The following is an 18,744-nucleotide window of genomic DNA, read 5'->3' on the forward strand; positions in this document are numbered from 1 at the left end:
GACAGAAAACGGCCGTGAAGAGGAAACAAGAGATAATAGAGAGGAAAATTCATTTCTACTTGTGCTAAAAAGAGCACAACTGGGGCAGGCAAGCGAAGACAATCTCTGAATCTGTGAAGAGAAGAGACGAAGACCGTGAACAATGACGATATTAATGTCCTCCAACGAAAGCAAGAGAGATAGGATATGGGGATTCATTCCTTTGTCGAAACGAGGAGACGTTGCGTAAAGTAATTTGTAAAGTGGATAAGTAAGGGAGTAACTGAAAGGATGGAAGGTGAACGAACGAGATACAAAGAATGGCGAAAATAGCGAACTTTCGAGACACAGAGATGCTAGACTATATTGGATTAAGGATGGATTATATATCTATACTGATCCCGTTTATTCCGCGAGTAGATTTAAATTCTAGGATTTACATATATGTCTAATCAATTTTTTCACTTTCACAATCATAATATTAAAGACTTTCTTATGATTAGAAATGTATATAAGATATATTATATAGAGGATATAGATTTTAGAATTTCAGCACAAAAATGGCAATCTAGAAAAATTGAAAAGGAGAGTTTATGAGGTAAGGGATGACACCAGGGTACGACGAGAGTAGGTCGAGAGCAGCAAATCGAGGGAGGGAAAATAGTGAAGTGTATCCTTCGTTCCGTAGCGAACTTGATTAAACGTTCAGCGAGCTGTGTATTATACATGTACCTATATGCGCATACGTTTATACGCGTCTGTCGTTCGTCTTGTCACATTTCTCACTTTAATGTGACGAATACAGGAGATGCACTTTAAAGCTCCTTTTTGTTGAGCGTTATCTTTTTTTTTTAGTTTTTGCCGTCATCTCTATTGATTATATTCTGTGCATATTATCTAACTGTACATTGCTTCGATAGGGCATGTCTCACGTCGTTTAGTAGTACGAATCTCCACAAAGTGTCTGGAATATAGATTTCGCATGCAACGCCAATGTAATTGTGACGAACTTTGCATTAACAACATAACTTGACAAAATTTACTTCATCGATATTGAAATTCGCGAAACTTGTGTTATTGCTAATGTTAAAGTTTCGTAATATTCGACGATTTCTAAAGATTCCCCGGATCTGTCTACTCTCAAGCTTCAATTTTGACAAATTTTTGATGAATTTAAAGTGAATTTTTTAAACGATTAATTAAAATACAAATTTAAATTTCAATGAGCTAGTAAGTGTTAGATGCGTCAGTTTCAATAAAAATTAATTTTTCATTCATAATTTTATGCACAGAGCACAAATTTTTTTTGATGCAGTACCACATAATTAAATAAATCTCAATTCGGAATTTTTTATTTTCGCACTAAGAAAAAAGGTATGCCCTGTTCACAATTAATCAGTGTCAGTGAAAAATTAATTTAATTGAAACTTTGCGTCTGTTACTATATATAGAAATATATTGAAATTTAAATTTATATTTCAAATTGAGAGCCTTATTAATTTCTTAATTAATTAAAATGTTTGTAGAATTAATTATTTTAAAATTATAAAATTACAAATAAAAGTTTTTAGAGAATTTAAGTTCCTTAAACTTAATTAAAAAAATCTTTATTCTTCTTTTAAAGCGAATTTTAGCTCTTCCAAATTTTGGATATTTCCAATTTTTAATTACTAATATTTTCATAAATTATAAAGTCCAGCTGAACACTTAAATTATAAGAAATGCTAAACTAATATTAATCAACTTCCTCCCTAATTTGTCATTTACTGTATTTATAAAAGATACTCATCCAATTCGCCAGAATACGTTTAATCGTTTGATCAGAATTATAAAGCGCGCTATTAATTAATTTAGCGAGCGTAATTAGACGTTCAATTATGACGTGCGCGCTTAAATCTAGATTTTCGTCTCGGAGAGCGGTGATCGATTTTATAGGAACACGCGAGCTCTTTTCGCATCTGATTCCAAATTTTGGATAAAGCAGGGCGAGAGAGAGACGTCTGGTTTTCGGATCTGCGAGCGATCCGAAAGCCGATAGAAGCAACTTTACAGTCCACTGGTGCCACATCGGAGCACCGTAATCTCGTAAATTGTCCGTTCGCGCTCGTCCGAATTGAGAATGCGAAATTTCGACAATGCTTCGCGAAAGAATTGCTCCTGTCTGCGTCCTACAGAAAGGAGATACGATGTAAAAATGCTCGCGATAACTTCCGCTACCGAGGGCTCGTAGATATAGTGCGCGAGACGACTTACAAGGTAATTCCGCGGAACAAGTTTTTAGTTGGCCACTGGCAGTTACTCTGGGACACGAGTTAAGAAAAGTTGCCCCTTGGCTTGAATCTCTCCCCGGCATACGCGATGGCGGGAAAGAGCTCCGCCTTTTCTAACGAGATTACGAAAATTTTTCAAATTCTCCAGAAGTAGCCGGGCGAAGCCTCGGCGTCGCGAATTTTCACGCTCATCTCTTTCGGAAGAAAAGGACGAAACCGACAAATGCCATGCCGATTTATATTGCGAACAGTATCCCGACAATGAGCCGGCGATGCGCGTTATGGGAGAAGTTAGAAGCGACGAATAGCACGTGCGCACAAATGTTCATGAAATAAATGTCAGAAAAGTTTCCGAAATGGACTGTACTTTTGCTACGTGTATTACTATTGCTTTTATCACGTTTATATTGCTCGTTCGAGAATCAACCCGGCATTAAGCAGTTATCTCTCGTACAGATCATTCGTGATAGTTTTTTTTAACGATTAATTAAATAATTATCAATTGTTTTCAAAGTTTTTTTAAATTATTACCGAATTATGTTCGGACTTTATTATTAATCATTTTATTATAAAGAACCCCGCACTAATCATATGGAAAATCTATCCCGGTAATATCAATTGGTTTTTTCATATGTTGTAGCTTATGACTTACTGAACAAAAGATGTAATGGGCACAAAGCTCAATAATGGACAGGTATCGAGTTATAACCAGTCAAACATGAAAAATTCGGGCTGCCGAATAGTCAAATCTCGGAAAGTATTGATTTTTTGGAAAAATATTTGAAACAAAAATAGTAGGGTTTTACAAAACCTGTTAGCTGGTGACATTATTTTTGAATTTTGCATGACCGGAATAGATTTTCTATATGATTAGTGCGGGATTCTTTATAGACTTTATATGTATGTACAATTTCTCTTTATGAGATGTCATAATTATATAATATCTTATAAAGAAATTTTGATCTATCATCACGTATCTACAATATTTACAACAAAGCTCAATAAAAGTCAGAGTCTCCTCTTGTTGCTAATCCATTGTCTTTTTCTCTTCACTTTTCTCACAAAGCTCAACCTTCTCATTTTAACATTGCCATTACGAACTTCAGATACATTCTTTGGATACATACGCTTCAAAAAGTTCCCGCCAGTAACCTTATGTCGTCTTTCACAAAGGCCGTGTCGGTCCTTTTCCCTTTTCCGTTTCACCTTGATCCTTCAAAGCGATCGATGTCACCCGTCCGCTTCTCTTTTGTAACAGGAACTTTTATGTAACTTTGCCGAGATAGCGCGGTGCAGAGATGCAACTAAGAAAGTTTAATTACGTGTCTGTACACTTTTTTTAGAATCAAGAATTATAGTCTGTCCGTTTAACGGAACATTTATAGCTTGGCTCTTACCAAAATCACCGATTATATTTAGGATTAATATAATAAAATTAAAATTTAACTTTTTTTAAAGTTTTTGATAAAATTTAATTATGTACATCAAATTTCTTGTGCGATTTCTTTTGAACTTCAACTCATCCGCTACATTCAAACAATTGTTGCGAAAGTTTTATTTTCATTTTTAATTTAATAGTTTCAAAAATTAAAACTGCAATTATTCGCATTATATGTGCAATTTTCTTTCGTTAACTTAAAAATTATATAATTTAAGAAAAATAATTTTATACATAAAGCATATTTCAATGTTTTTAAATTTGTATAAAATTAATTTTTTTATTAATCTTTATTGAAAAAAAATAACATTTCTAAATGTATATGATCTTGAAGAAATGACATATATATCAGATGTCTCATTATTAAAATTTTATAACGAAGAGAGATACAAGTATGATGACTGGTCCGAAATAATTAAAGGAGTTTGGGAAAATATGAAAATTAATTTCAACAGATAGTAGATACGTGTCTGGTTATAATTAATTTGATAATTTAACGATAAAGAAATTAACGATGATGCAATTAATTTCGAAGATTCGTGTGAGTAATTAATGCTACGACGAGTGTAATGTACATGCGTCGCGTGCAAAACCGAGTTCACGCCGATATGCACATTTGAATCATTTCACATTAGATTATTAGTATCTGATTACTATTGTAAATTAATTTCTGCATAATGTTATGCGATCGGATCATGAGCGGATCATGAACAAATTTTGATAGATGAAAATCAACTTTTGCAATTTGAGTTTTATTCTATACTTTAGAATATTTTCTAACAATAAGTTTATGTGCTATGTTATTATTTTTAATAATTTTTATTTATCTTGATAATCAAATATATTATTATTTGATAAAGTATAGATCAAAATATAAAAACTGTCTGAATTAAACCTTAAATAAAAGTTGATTTATATTTAAAAATATTTATTACTATAATAAAAATTATTATAGATAAAATTTTGAAAGGTTACATTTAATGATTTGAAAAGATAAAATTTGTAAATTATGCTTATTAATGTTCAATCTGATGCAGTCTTTTCAAAAGAATATCGTTTAATTGCTTTTATTAATAATGTAAAACATTTCATTTACATTCTCTATTCCTCCTATCTCTTGCTACGTAAAACATTATATATCTTCAGTGTACAAGTATTCTACGTAAAACATTATATATCTTCAGTGTACAATTTATTCAGAAATAGTTCCTTATCGTATAACAATGTGTAATTTAAATGCCCTGCACTAAAAGCACTGCAAGATGTTTCGCACGTAATTACCATTCTCCTCAGATATTCATCGATTACTGGCGGGTTAATTCACCTAGGAACCAAACAGGAACGAGATCTAATCCGTTCAGGACCGCAACCGACGTAGCGCGATAAACACTCCACCGCCATTCTAGCCATGTTACCCCCTTGACGTTGGTGATCAGATACATATGTATAGGATAACTCAGACGTTATCGAATTTCTTTTGGCTACTAATGGATTTTAAGACTTCTCTTTAATAAAAATTAATTAATGATCACATCGATTACTGCAATATTCAATTCGACATTAAATATCCCAATAATTAGATTTCGAGTTAAATCTCTGTCAAAGCAGATTGTAAAATTAAAAACAAAATTTTATATTTTATCTCTCTTTCTCTCTTTTTTTCTTTCAAGTGTAATGTTATAATTTTTATAATTTTTTTACATTAAAGCGATCATTTTCTTTTATTTCCTATTTGAAATCCGTCGGATTCGGAAAAAATGCATGGCTTATAGAATATATCTAACTATTTGAAAAAATTCAAGTAAAATAAAAAATCATATTAAAAAGAGAAAGAGAGAACAAGATAGACTAACACCAATCGTGATGATGGTGATAGGGAGTGATAGGGAAAAGGAGGCAGGGCAGGCCTGGGAGAATTTTCAAGCACGACGTCGCAATTACATCGGATCAGAGTGGAATATTTCATCCGGCGCCCTTCATCCGACGAAAACGAGAAAGTTGCACGGGGTTGTGCAACCAGACCCTCCCCTCGTTTTCCACCCTCAACCCGTCCTCGTGCGGATTATTAACGGGCAATTTGCCGCGTCTGCTGCTGACTGTATTGTCTCTCTATTCTCTGGTCCTCCGTCGGTCGAATGGCAGACCGTCTTTCCTCTTTCTCGCATCCTTTCCCGTCTTCTACCCGTATTCAGGCTGTCTTGTCGCCTCTACGTCGAGTAATTTTCTTCCCTTTCGTTCTCCCTCCGATCAACCCTTCAGGCCTTTATCTCTGTTCTCACCGCATCACTCTTTCATTTTAAGAGCGGTTCGAAATTCGTTAAGATGGCACGAGCTGCGCGAGGTCTCGATCACTTGGAATCCCTTCGTCTGCAGAACCCTTATTGCTGTATCTCTTCGAGGACATTTTCCGCGGTGTCTCGACAGGAAGACAGAAATTGAAATTAGAAAAGTGTAACTGATGAAGCTGCTCTTGTAGGAAAAAACGATGACAATTGATGAACGCAGAATACGCTTTAGAATTATTGTCTAATATTAATTCTTCATTATAATTATATTTTAATTTATGTATGAGTAAAGTAAAAAAAAAAGAAAGAAGCAGAAATCTTAAGATAAACTTGTCTTACAAGAAAGTTTCTTGACAAAGCAAGCGTACACTTTTTTATTTTTCAAGACATCATATCCAACTAAAAATTCAAGACCTACAAGAATCGTTAAGATAACGAGGATATTTGTGAAAACATAACGGCAAACTTTGCAAAAGACGATGGGTTGACCTTATTACGTAAGAATGGGGGTAGGACTTGGTACATTAACGGCTCAAAAACTTAAATAGCCTAGAGCAAAAATATGCTCCAAGCATATATGCTCAAGATTTTCTTCCGTTATACTTTTTAACGAGATTGGAGCATATCTATTATAATGTAAAATCGCTTTAATATTATTGAGCATCAAAATGCTAGTCTCTTTTTCTGTATGTCGAGAGTTCTCAGTTTATATCTAATCTCAGGTTATGAATTATTTTTTTTACATTCATTTAGTTTATTTAATTTATTTTATTAATTTTTAGAATATTTATATATTAATTATAATAGATTATTTTGTGGCAAGATTAGAATTGATGTTATCTATGAATTTATTTATCGATTTATATTTATTTTACAATCTCTATACAGTCTATGAAATATATTTCTATTTACGTTCATTTTTTTTAAAGTAAAGAGTAAAAAGAAAACAATATGCTTTTTCGTATAGTTTTCATAGATAGAGAACAAATAGATAAATATTCAGTTTGCCATTCTTTTCTTTTTGTCAAAAATGGACAATATCGAAAAACATTACTTCAATGAGCAAATAGATTCAAAGGGACTCGTGTACGCTTAGTTCAGCATCGCGTCTTCTATATACACTTGAGAGGAAGTACATCATTTGCGAGGTTTTGAACTTTCTTTGCGATCACGCAAAGGAACGCTAAAGATTAAAGCATTAATAATTTTAACGACAATAATTTCGCACGAACTAGGCGAACTTAACATAGGCAAATGGCAAACTGGAATGGCATTCTGTAAACGTTCGGCAACGTGACATCGGTACTCGTATTTACGAGATATTCGCCAAGTAATATCGGATCCTAGGAACTCGCGTGGCGATGTACACGTGTGAGCGGGTAAGCCCGAGAAAGGCGAGCAGCCCTTGGCGCCGCTGGCAGCACTCCGGTTCCAACTGCAGCCAGTAAGCTAGTTAGGCGGGGTATTTAGGAGGGAATTTGGCGGTCCCGAAGTTGTACATTATACTCTCCTTCGTCTACCGCGAAGAGAGAGCGAGAGAAGAGAATCTACAGCCGATGTTACGCGGGCCGGCTGCGGACCCAAAATCCACCGTCTCCCTGGAGCTGGAATTTGTGGCACGGTAAATTTAATAACTCGACAAGCAACACTATCCCTCGATCCTCCCACGACGCTCGTCGCCCCCAATTTTGTCCATCGTTAATTGAAATATCATTAACCGAGATTTACGATGATATTTTCCTTTCCACAATAAAGAGTATAATCATTTTCTACACATTTATTTTGTTCTACTTGCAAATGATCATGACTCGATTAAAACTACGTTAAGGACCTATAGAAAATGAAAGTTGATATTTTACAAGTCTTATTAAATAATTATTTTGTATATACTGTTTATAATATTAATTATAAAGATAAATGTAATTAATTAAAATTTATTATTCTGTATAGGTTGCATTTATAAAAAGTATGCAGAATAAAAAATAAATACACTAAATCTCTATAATTGACAATCTTGAATAACTGATGGTTCGACAGAAAGTAATGATATGTTTTCATTGCAAAAAGACAATCATCTTTCTCTAATTCTTGTATCGCCCTTCAAGTGTTAATTTAATTTTAGATTTATTTCTTAGAATTTAGAATAGCTTAGAATTTTCTTGTAAAATTTTTGACAGCTAGTAAATCAACTAAGAGACTACAAAGAGAAAAGGAGAGAGAGGAAATATCTCGACTTGATTTCAAGCAACTTACTTTTCCGCCTCGCGAAGTGCCGAGTCGTTTCTGTGATCTTAGTACGCTTTCGAGTTTGCTACAAAGAGCGCCGAAGTAACGTAGTTCGAGATTCCGTCCGTACGAGAGTTTGAAATCACTCGTCTGGTATTCGCAGTGCGACGATGTAGTCGTGGATACGATCTTGAAGTGGAGGGAGACTACGAGTCGACCGTCTTGTTTGTTTCGTCTTCAACGATACGTGAATGGCAGACAATGGCTTTTCGATGATGAAACGAGAAGCGAAACTTGGACGTTCATTGTTTAGTCGACTGACTCGATCTAGTACTGCATCGATGAACTGCACAGCTTATATCTGACGAAGTGCATATCTACGCGACAGATTGATATCAAGACTAATTCAATTAATAAAATAAGCAACCTCTTATTCATTTACAACGCCGTCTCGAAATTATTTATTACATTTACATCCTACCGTAGGATATCGATGAAACAAAAAAAACTTCTTTCACAGCAATAACTATTTGCAAAAAACAATTTCGAAACACAAATGATACATTCGTATCATTTACGGATACTTCAACTTTTCTAATTTAAATTCTACTTCTCCTTGAAATATGAAATTAATTTGCCCCTCATGCATATAAAATTACATGTGCTACATTAAGATGATTTTATTTTATTGTCAAAGTTATAAGCTCTCAAAAAGTTTTTGCGGATTAAAAGAGCAGGAAGCTGGATAATGAATTTTTCTCGTATTATACCGAGGTACCAAAGGCAAGGATCGGATCACTTCAACTGAAGGTCTCTTAAGGAAAGAGAAAGAGAGAGAGAGAATACCTGCCGTCTCCATTTTCGCTGAGTGAAATGAACCTTTTCCACCTTGCGCTTTCCTTTACATATTTCACGATACAACTCACCCGGACACTGACGGAATAAAAGCACCGGCGAGAGGGTTGGTTACGAGCGGTCAAACGTTTGCAGTACCGACAGGAGGAGGATAGCTACGAAGCCGAATACCAGCGAGCCGTTCTACAAAGTAAACACGATGGAGCCAGCTAAGGTTTATCCTCGTCTGAATGCAACAAGCTATTTCCACTCGTCCGACCCTTCTCATTTCGACCCTTCGAGTTACTCTCAACGTTCCTTGTACATAGCTAGTGACAATGCAATACGGTCGTTTTCTACTTGTTTCCCGTACAAGGGTTACAAACTGGTTAGCAGTCAGCTAACCAGATCTATAATATAAATACAATGGGGAAAGAAGATGTCTAAAATACATGTACATATACATGAAGGCCTGAAAAATTGGAAAACATTTCTAAAGCACTTTTTAAAGATATATATCTCGTCAATTTATAGAGAATTTATATGAATGGATCTTTGACATTTCAATATTTTTTTATATCCCATATATTTTTAGATAAATAATTAAAGAATAATAAAATATTTGAATAAGAAAACTTGAGAAGAAGATCCTTGTTTCGATATCGAGATTTGACGCACATATTTCTTCCAAATAATTTATGGCAAGTAATAAATGATTAATCGCAGCATATTCAAATCATAAAAAAAAAAACCATTACGTATATTTTCGCGAGAAAAACAAGCAGCTACTATTTCACATCTCTTCAAGCTCGCACATTATTCGTGTATGCATTAACTTTTTCAATGGGCGCGTCTCGAATTGGCGGATATCCATATCGCAAAGCTATTTTGCACGACCTGATGCAAAGGGTTTATTTTATTTATTGACCGAATTGTACCTTCGTCAATCGATGCGACGTTGCTTTAGAGCGAGAATTTCTCATTACAAACGCCGCTTCGACGCCTTTGATGCTACAAAATAACAAGTTTGATTTTTGATATCGAAGAAATAGTAGACGGTGGATTACGATTACGATTATACGATTGATGAACTGATTGTATCGCCGGGGCTAAAATCGAAATCACGTCGGATCACGACATAAACGTTATTGAGCGAATGCTCGCCCTGTGCATTCGACGCGTCCGACAATAGTAATGAAACGTGATGCCTACAATGTGCCATGTCCCGTGCTAATGCCATTCAACTTACACGCGAATTAATACTGTAATAATTTACTGGTTGATCAACGCGAATGAAAATTGAGATTTATGTATATCTTTGATTTTTTAAAGATTTACGATATGCGCGATATTGTTAAGATTTATTTAGTTACCCTAATAGTTAGTTTAAAAAAATCAAAATACATTCTGATTGTTATATCAGAGATGCAAACAATAATTATTATTAAAAATATATATAATTATACTTAAAGAATAATTCTGTGTGTGCATCTGATTGCAAAAAATAATAATATAAATATTTCATATTAATTAATAAACGCAAGTTTTTTTTATTACTATGTTAAAGTAATTGTTCCTAGTTTTAATCAAGTTTAAACTTGGTTTTATCAAATTTCTATGTAAAAGATATAAAATTGTACTAAAATACACTAATTAAAATTAATCGCTACATTCAATGCATATTATGCAACGACGTGTATCATTATGTAATTGCATAATCTGCGGTTAGTTCAATAATAAAAATAATAAATTATATAAATAAATTAATAGATTTAATCATAAGCAAATAATGATTATATAACTGCATAATGACACACGAAAGAAACAAAAGAAGATCATTATTTACTTATAATTTTAAATCTTTTAATTTCTTTATATAATTTATTATTTTTATTACTAGACAACACAAGCGCGCGCGCCATTTCATATAAAGATTTAATTTAATTTAATTTTATTTTATTTTAAAGAACTGTCAAAACTGTTAACCTTCGCGATAACAGCCGCTCGATGGTACGAACATAACGCACAATAGCATTCGAACTACGGTTAGCCTTTTTGTCGCGCAATTATTTAATCATTAAGATAAAATCATTAATGCAAATCAAAAACAATAAAAAAATTATATGCACTTTATATATCATAATTTTATTATGCGCAAAGTAAGAATTTAGATAGATTAAGTAGTACGAGTCAACAATTTCTCACTCTTTAGCTTTTTCGTCGCGCAATCACTCAGCTATTAATATAAAATAATTAATACGAATCAAAAACAATAAATAATAATAATAATAATAATTTTATTTAATTTTATTTTTTATTTTTATTTTTATTTTTATTTTGTATTCTCGATTAATATTTTTTCTTTCTATATCTTTTAAAGCTATATCTTTTCGAACGAATCTCCTTCAAGTTTTAATTAATTATTAATATTATATATAAATCATGTATATAGTATCGCGCGCGCGTTATTAGAGTGAAGTTGCCGATGTTTGTAGCCTCGGCCATTACCGAAACGCCGCGAGTATCAGGCAGTTCGAGCTGCGTCCCGCTGTGATTAATTAGTAAGCATAATCGTTAGAAACGATTTCTAACCTTTGTATTGTAATATTTATCAATCGCATATCATAATTTCAACTTTAATATGTAGGCGTAATTGTTCGAAACGCATATTTCGCGAAAAATTCGATGCAAAATCTCTTGCCAACATAACCCAACTTAATCTGTTTTCGCGCGCGCGAATGTGTTGCGATCCGTGGATATATCTATCGTTAATTCTAGCTTACATATTTATATTGTTATAATGCGAAATAATAAGATTATTCTAATATATGTATGTATTTTATTTGTTACAGGTAGCATTGCGATTCACGCGTCGTGTCGGGAGTGCCGTGTAAAGTTTCGCGTGTCGGGAATGCCGTGTAAAGTGTCGGACAATCGTAATTATTCGTATTTCGCGAGTGTCGTGAGTGCTACGAAGGACCAAGAGAGGAGGAGGAGGCCCGGGGAGGCATCGGGCGACATCGGAGCAACTATGAGGTATGCAAAATAAAACATTTTTTCTAAACTGCATTGTTTATGAGATATTCGACACACACTATTCGACACAATTATGTATATACATAATTTGAATATTTTGTTTTCAGATCAATGTGCTGTGTACTACAACTCCGCTATTGCACGTATCGGTGAGTGAGAAATTGTTTATTTTATAATATTTCTATCTATAGCGGTAATGGGGATATATATATGTTGAAAATATTAAAATAGTAACAAAGGTTTTAAATAATATGTTATAATATCTTATCTGCGATTAATATTTTTTGACAAAAATCAGCTCTGATAATTGTCAAAAATATTAATCGAATTAAAAATATTATAACATCCCGTTCTAAAAAAATGCACGTTAAGTCGATTCTTGCAAGTATTGTTGCATCTTTTCCGATGTTGATTAACTGTTTCGATTTGCGTTGTGCGTTATATTCGTAGCATCGAGAGGCTGTCATCGCGAGGATTAGTAGTTTAACAGTTTGTTTAAAATAAAATAAAATAAAATAATATGTTTTAAATAATATGTTATAATATTTTATCCGCGATTAATATTTTTTGACAGAAATCAGCTGATATCTGTCAAAAATATTAATCGAGTTTAATATTATAATATTTTATTTAAAACTAATATCATTATTTTATTTAATTTTATTTTGAACAAACTGTCAAACTGCTAACTCTCGCGATGACAGCCTCTCGATGCTACGAATATAACGCACAACTCGAATCTTGACAGCCAATGAGCATCGCGGAAAAGCGACAACAATAAACTTCGATATATGCGAGTATCGACTTTACATATCTTTTTTTAAAAAGGAGGATTGAACTAACCGCAGATTTTTAAGTGTTTATAATCATAATTCAAGAATGTTATCCACGTAAACTTTGGTAAACTGTGACGTGTTATTGTAACACGCGTATATTTTCATTCTCCCGTGAACAATTATGATTTGTCCAACCGACCATATTATCCGCGGAAATTGTAGAGACGATCATTCGCGATCTACATTGCTGATCGAAATCGTTTCCCAGTTAACGTAATGCTGTAACAATCGACGTTATCAGATGCGTTGAACGAGACTAATGCAACAACGGAGTGAGAGAGATAAATCATTTCGTGCTACGACGAGACAATCATTTTTGTTCCATCTAGATACCCGAGGCAATTACTAATCACGCACGCAATAAGTCTTATGCGTTCTTTGTATTGTACAAGACATAATTTGCAAAGTGCACTTTCACATTTTTTTCTAATAAATTTGAACATAATTCTTTATTGACAAAATTTTGACGCTATTTTTTTACAACTTTACAAGTTTTTCTGTATATTATATTTCTTTAAAATTATGTCTTTCAAATACAAAAATTCTATTTAGAATTAAAAGCTCCATTTAATGTAAATTTCTTTTTACATAAATACATAAAAATATATCTTTAATTAATCCAACAATTTGGAGATATAGTAGAAATGCAGCGTTCAAATTACCAAAACCACTATAAATTTCAACGTTTCGTAGAGGCTTTGTAGAACACAATTGATTTATATCGTGATTTATGAGACATTCCCCATACGAACGATAGACCAGCCCTTTACGAGAGAAAACAAATTGCTCTTAAGCAGCCCCGTAAATAAACAAGCGTGTCGTTTGACAAGTAGCATCCCCAACACCCATAAGTGCTGTTAACTTCAACCATTTGGTTGACAAAAGGACGCCAAGATAAATGAAAGAGGAACAACTCATAGAGAAGTCATTGGAGTCAAAAAACAATTCCGAAAGATCAGTTTGTCTTTCATTTTCGATAATTTATATTTTCCAATAATCCTAACATCATATATACATATGTACTTTTTTTATAATACTTTACTTAAAATTCTTTCCTAGTGCTGCAAAACTTATTTTTCTTATATCTCTTAATCGATTATAATTAAATGGCTATTTAACACATAAAAAAATTATACATAAAAAATTAAAGAATTTGAACAAACAGGCATGAGAAATAAATGCGTGTTTTTCCCTGTTTTTTATTTCATACAACATCCTCGGTTCTCCGAAAGTTCGTGATCCACGTTCTTGCATTGGCTAGAATACGAGACTCAGCGAAATCTTTATGTAGTCTCGGAATTGAAAACTGAGGGGGAAAACGCGCCACTCGAGAGATAACGGGTAGCTTCGTGACTTTTTAAAGTATCGTCTTGAAATAATAGATGAGGAGATACTTGCCTGAATTTATAGCCGCGTTCGCCAAGTTCAAACTTCTCGCGGATTTTCTCGGATCGTAAGTTCTCGAAATATGCGTGTAATAGAAGAACGCGATTGGAGATCTTTATGAAACTCCGACATTCCCGATGAACGATCTGGTAGCAGCGACGTTTTAATTTTATATTGTATAGTTTTTATTCTGAATTCTACACTAGAAATTTCGCGAGAGAGAGGATGTTCTTCGTACAGGATGTACACGACAACACCAGGCAGATTTATATCTTTTCGCTTTTTGTTTTAGTACAATTTACTAAATCATTACGAGACAACCTGAATAACAATTCTCTGAAGTAGAAGTTAGAGTTATTCGAACATATCTTTGATTAAAATCGTGACACAAGCAAGTTTTCTTCGAAAAAGGTTCGAAAATACGTAAAAAGCTAGTTATAAGTTTGCAGAAGTTTACTACAAACTTTTTCACAAAATATGTAACCTTCTTCTTTCGTGATTAACGCAATTAATATTTATAAACATTATATAATTTTCTAGTTTTAATAGAAATTAATTCGTTCATATAGCTATTTTATATTATATATTTTTGTAATAGAAATTAAAATGTTTGTTGAGAATTTACTTGCAATAAATAAGCAAGAGAACAGAATTAAAACATCATTAAATAATTAATGTTTATTAATTTTTTAAACGTAAATTTATAACGTAACAAATTACTCATGTACACACACACAAATATTTTTCGAGTTCGTAAGCAAATATCGATCAGTAAAAAAATACGCGACCACATATTTGAAGAAAAAATATTAATAGATAAATCTGAAAAAGAAAGTTCTAAATTAAAGACTTTATATAAAAGAATTTACGGTACGCTTCAAACGTAGTCACAAATTTATTTTAAACTATAATGTACAACGTGACGTTGCCATGGAAAGAAAGAAAAGAAAAAATAGAAAATTTTCATTCAAAAATGAATTTAAAAAAATGAAAAATCGATTCCGCGTTTACCAAACAATCTGTCGTTGAAATCTGTTGTCTGAAAAGAGAATGAAAGGAAAAGTTTCTCGACCAAATAAATTTCAATAATCGCGAATGAAGATCGGTTACTGCATTTTTCTGCGGTGCAATTGCGCATCGAAGAAAACGACGACGCGATTCTAACGAAAAAAAGAAAAAAAACAAAGAACGAAGGACGAGGAAAAAACTGCGAACACCGAGTCTCGAGCGGGCCTCTCGAAGCCACTTGGGCGCCGATTTTTCCCGACTCACGTATTCGACTCCTCTTATCGCGAGAGCAGCCGCACATGCAAGCCCTCACGCTTCGATGCGCGATAAAACCGTGCCGCGCCGTCTCTCTCCAGGACGATAAAGGCCGTCCGATTTCACGTGCCGTTTAGCGCACTTTAATTCCATTAAAGGGACATAACGGCGGAGGATCGCGCATAATTTCTCGCTAGGAAGGATAAGTGGAATCGGCTCCGAGGAGAGGAAAGGTAGAACCTCGGCGATGCTCCATTTCGTTCCTCTTTGCCAACGAATATGAATTCGTCCGAGGACGATTCGCGGAGAATAATGGATCCTTGGGGTTGTCTTGTTTTCGCAAACATTTTTAACGCGCCCGACAAATTCAAATAACACCCACTACCTCCCGGTTTTATCGCGTTTTGTTTTACGAACGGATAGACGAGATATCCCGTCGCGTGATTCCACGGACTGGCTCTTATTTTAGAGTTAAGACATCGTGAGATAAGACTTAACGCGGGGGATTATTACAAGCGACACGGGCGATTCTCATACCTCGGACATACCTATCCTATCATTTGTTCATTATTCCGTAATACGGTGCGCTTTATCTCATATCAGTTGTAGAATTACCTTGTAATCGCGTACGATTAATTACCTTAACATTTCGAATCATCACATTGCTAACTGTAATAAATTAATAATAAATGTTAAATCATTATGCAATAAATTATCACACATCTAAAGTCTGCATTTTAGCTTTATGATACAAAACTTGGAAGCAAAATGTTATATCAAAAGAAAATGACCTATTATTAATAACATAAAAAATAAAATATTTTGGATGGTTTTGATTTTCAATTATTACAGTGATCTCTTGTAAATTTTCCGAATAGATCTTTAAGAATTTTCGGATGACAACAACGCGAGAAAAAATAGCAATAATATCGGCATAGGCTCATCCACGTCGCTCTAAGAGCCTGCGTTCTCAGCAACACTTGGCAAGAATTTAATACGCGGGCGCAGGTGCCGACTTTGTCGTTACGTTGCGTGCGAGGATGACGGTGACAATCGAGGTAACATTTTACGGCACGTGAGGGGCTTTAACGAGCCGGCAGTTGACCCGTCTGAGGGCATAAAGACACGTGGTCCGCGAACAAATTACGGGCGTGGTATAAACCGCGCGTGGCCAAAACTTCCCGAGAACTTCTCGTCATGGTGTACGTGACAAATCTGACGTCACTTTGTGCAAGTGCATACAACGTGCTCGGGGCGTGTAGCGAGAACCTGGGCGACGAGAAGGGAGAGACCTCGGTAACTCGGGAACATTTTGCGGCAATGAGGGGGGGGGGGGGGGTTAATGAGTAGCCAAGCCATATCCGCATAATGTTTGAACATGAAGTGGGTTGGTTCAAGAGAAAACGGGGACAAATGCAAAATTTGCAAATTTACTGCCTCAGTAGCTTTAAAAGAGAAAATTATCTCAAATATTTTGGAAAATTTAATTAAATTTGTAAATTTAATTGAGAATATTAACGTGAGAAGAGTAAGTGTATATGTAAAAATATAGAACAAAATTCACAATATTCTCTCACTAATTTACAGATAGTCAATTATATATATCTTCTAGCACGCCGCGCGTGTGTACAATTATAATTATCTTTGCATTTCCCAAAAACCCGCACACAAATAAAAATCAATTTGCTATAAAGGCTGTTTCATTACTCGCACGTGCGGTATAACGATGATTTATCGAGAGCAGGAATCGAGTGACGAATCTGACATTATGCCGCGATAGGGCGCGCAGTGAGAAGGGATAATTTGGCCGTATTTCGCGGCGACGGAGGGATGGTTAACGATTACGACGATAGGAAGGGGCGATTGGGGGCTACGTGTAGAACCAATAGCCAGCCGCCGCACTCCAGGTAACGATAGCTCGCGTTAACGATCGCCGAGTGTTACACAAGCCTGCAGCTCGAGGGAGGACGCTCGTGCGTAGGACAGGACGATTGGAGACGGAACGAGACGAGATGAGACGAGACCAGACGAGACGAGACGAGACGAGGCGAGATGAGACTACCGGTAGGCCGACAGCCCTAATTGCTGGCCAGGGATTTACAGGGGGATAGGTGCCAGGAATATAAATATCCTCGCAGGTTAGTTCGCCGCCAGGAATTTCCACTTGCTCCGCCATCCGGTTGTCTCACCCTCGCCGACCACCGTTCTTCTTCGTCAAGCCTCGTAATCCCACCGGGGATTTTCTAACGTACCATGAATTCCTGCGGTGCGTCGCGCTCGGTTGCGACCGTCTGCGACACGAGTCCGAATAGCGAAATTAAAAGAGATCCGTCTTTGTCGGCCACGTGGAGCATGTCGATGCCATGATGCGCCAAGCGAAGCGCCCTACGCGACCTATCGACTAGATCGATTAGCTAAACGCAGTTTAATCACGCGACAAAAAGCAAATTAAATATTTTGAGATATATATTATTTAATTAGAGATACAAATGATATGTCATTTTTCTACATAATCACCCTTCTTTTCAATACATTTCTTATTGTTGCACCAATTTCTTTACTATTAGAAACAAATATTTTTGGTTGTGCCTTCAGCCAGAAATGCACCACTTCTTCGACCTCGTCATCATTCTCAAATCTTTGTCTTCTTAGAGCATCCTTCAGGGGAACAAACACATGATAATCAGAGGAAGATTAAGATTGTATGAAGGATGCTGTAAAATCAAATAAGCGGTGCATTTCTGGCTAAAGGCAACCAAAGAAAAGAAGTGTATTAAAAAAGAGAATAATCATATTGAAAAATAACATATCATGTGTATTTCTAATTGAATTATATATCTCAAAATATTTAATTTGCTTTACTTTTTAAAACACCCTCGTATATACGCAACGCATCCTTTGATTCTAGATAAATTGCGACAAGCGCAAAAAATAATTGGAGAATAATAAAAAGAAATATATAATAATCTAATGATAATTATGATAATGAGAAAAAGAAAACAAATAAAATGAGAAATTCTATTACTTTCGATTACAATCGAGCCGCGCGTTGACATTCCATTTATCGCAGATACCGTGCATCGGACGACAAATAAATATCGGTGTCGCGCGATAAATTCTAGGACGTGCACTTTTACTACGCAATTGTTTCGAATACAGTCGGACAAAAATATCTCGTGACGCGTTTAAAC

General features: G+C 34.8%; 2 protein-coding genes across 22 annotated transcripts in view; one reads left to right on the forward strand and one right to left on the reverse strand.

The window, feature by feature from the left end:
* LOC145936302 (uncharacterized) overlaps positions 1-12,307 on the forward strand; it is a 64,375-nt gene extending 52,068 nt beyond the window's left edge. Inside the window, exons 6-7 of the mRNA XM_083038389.1 lie at positions 11,885-12,068; positions 12,176-12,307. Of these exons, the coding sequence (XP_082894515.1) occupies positions 11,885-11,888 (4 nt within the window). The 3' untranslated portion in view covers positions 11,889-12,068; positions 12,176-12,307. The remainder of the gene's footprint in view (positions 1-11,884; positions 12,069-12,175) is intronic.
* Positions 1-18,744, reverse strand: part of LOC145936300 (CUGBP Elav-like family member 1-A) — a 384,349-nt gene that overhangs the window by 134,716 nt on the left and 230,889 nt on the right. The gene's annotated exons all lie outside the window — the stretch shown is intronic.

The sequence above is a fragment of the Prenolepis imparis genome, unplaced genomic scaffold (genome assembly GCF_030444845.1).
Source record: "Prenolepis imparis isolate NDT839.2.m4 unplaced genomic scaffold, iyPreImpa1.0 SCAF_5, whole genome shotgun sequence".
NCBI classification, from domain to species: Eukaryota; Metazoa; Arthropoda; class Insecta; order Hymenoptera; family Formicidae; genus Prenolepis; species Prenolepis imparis.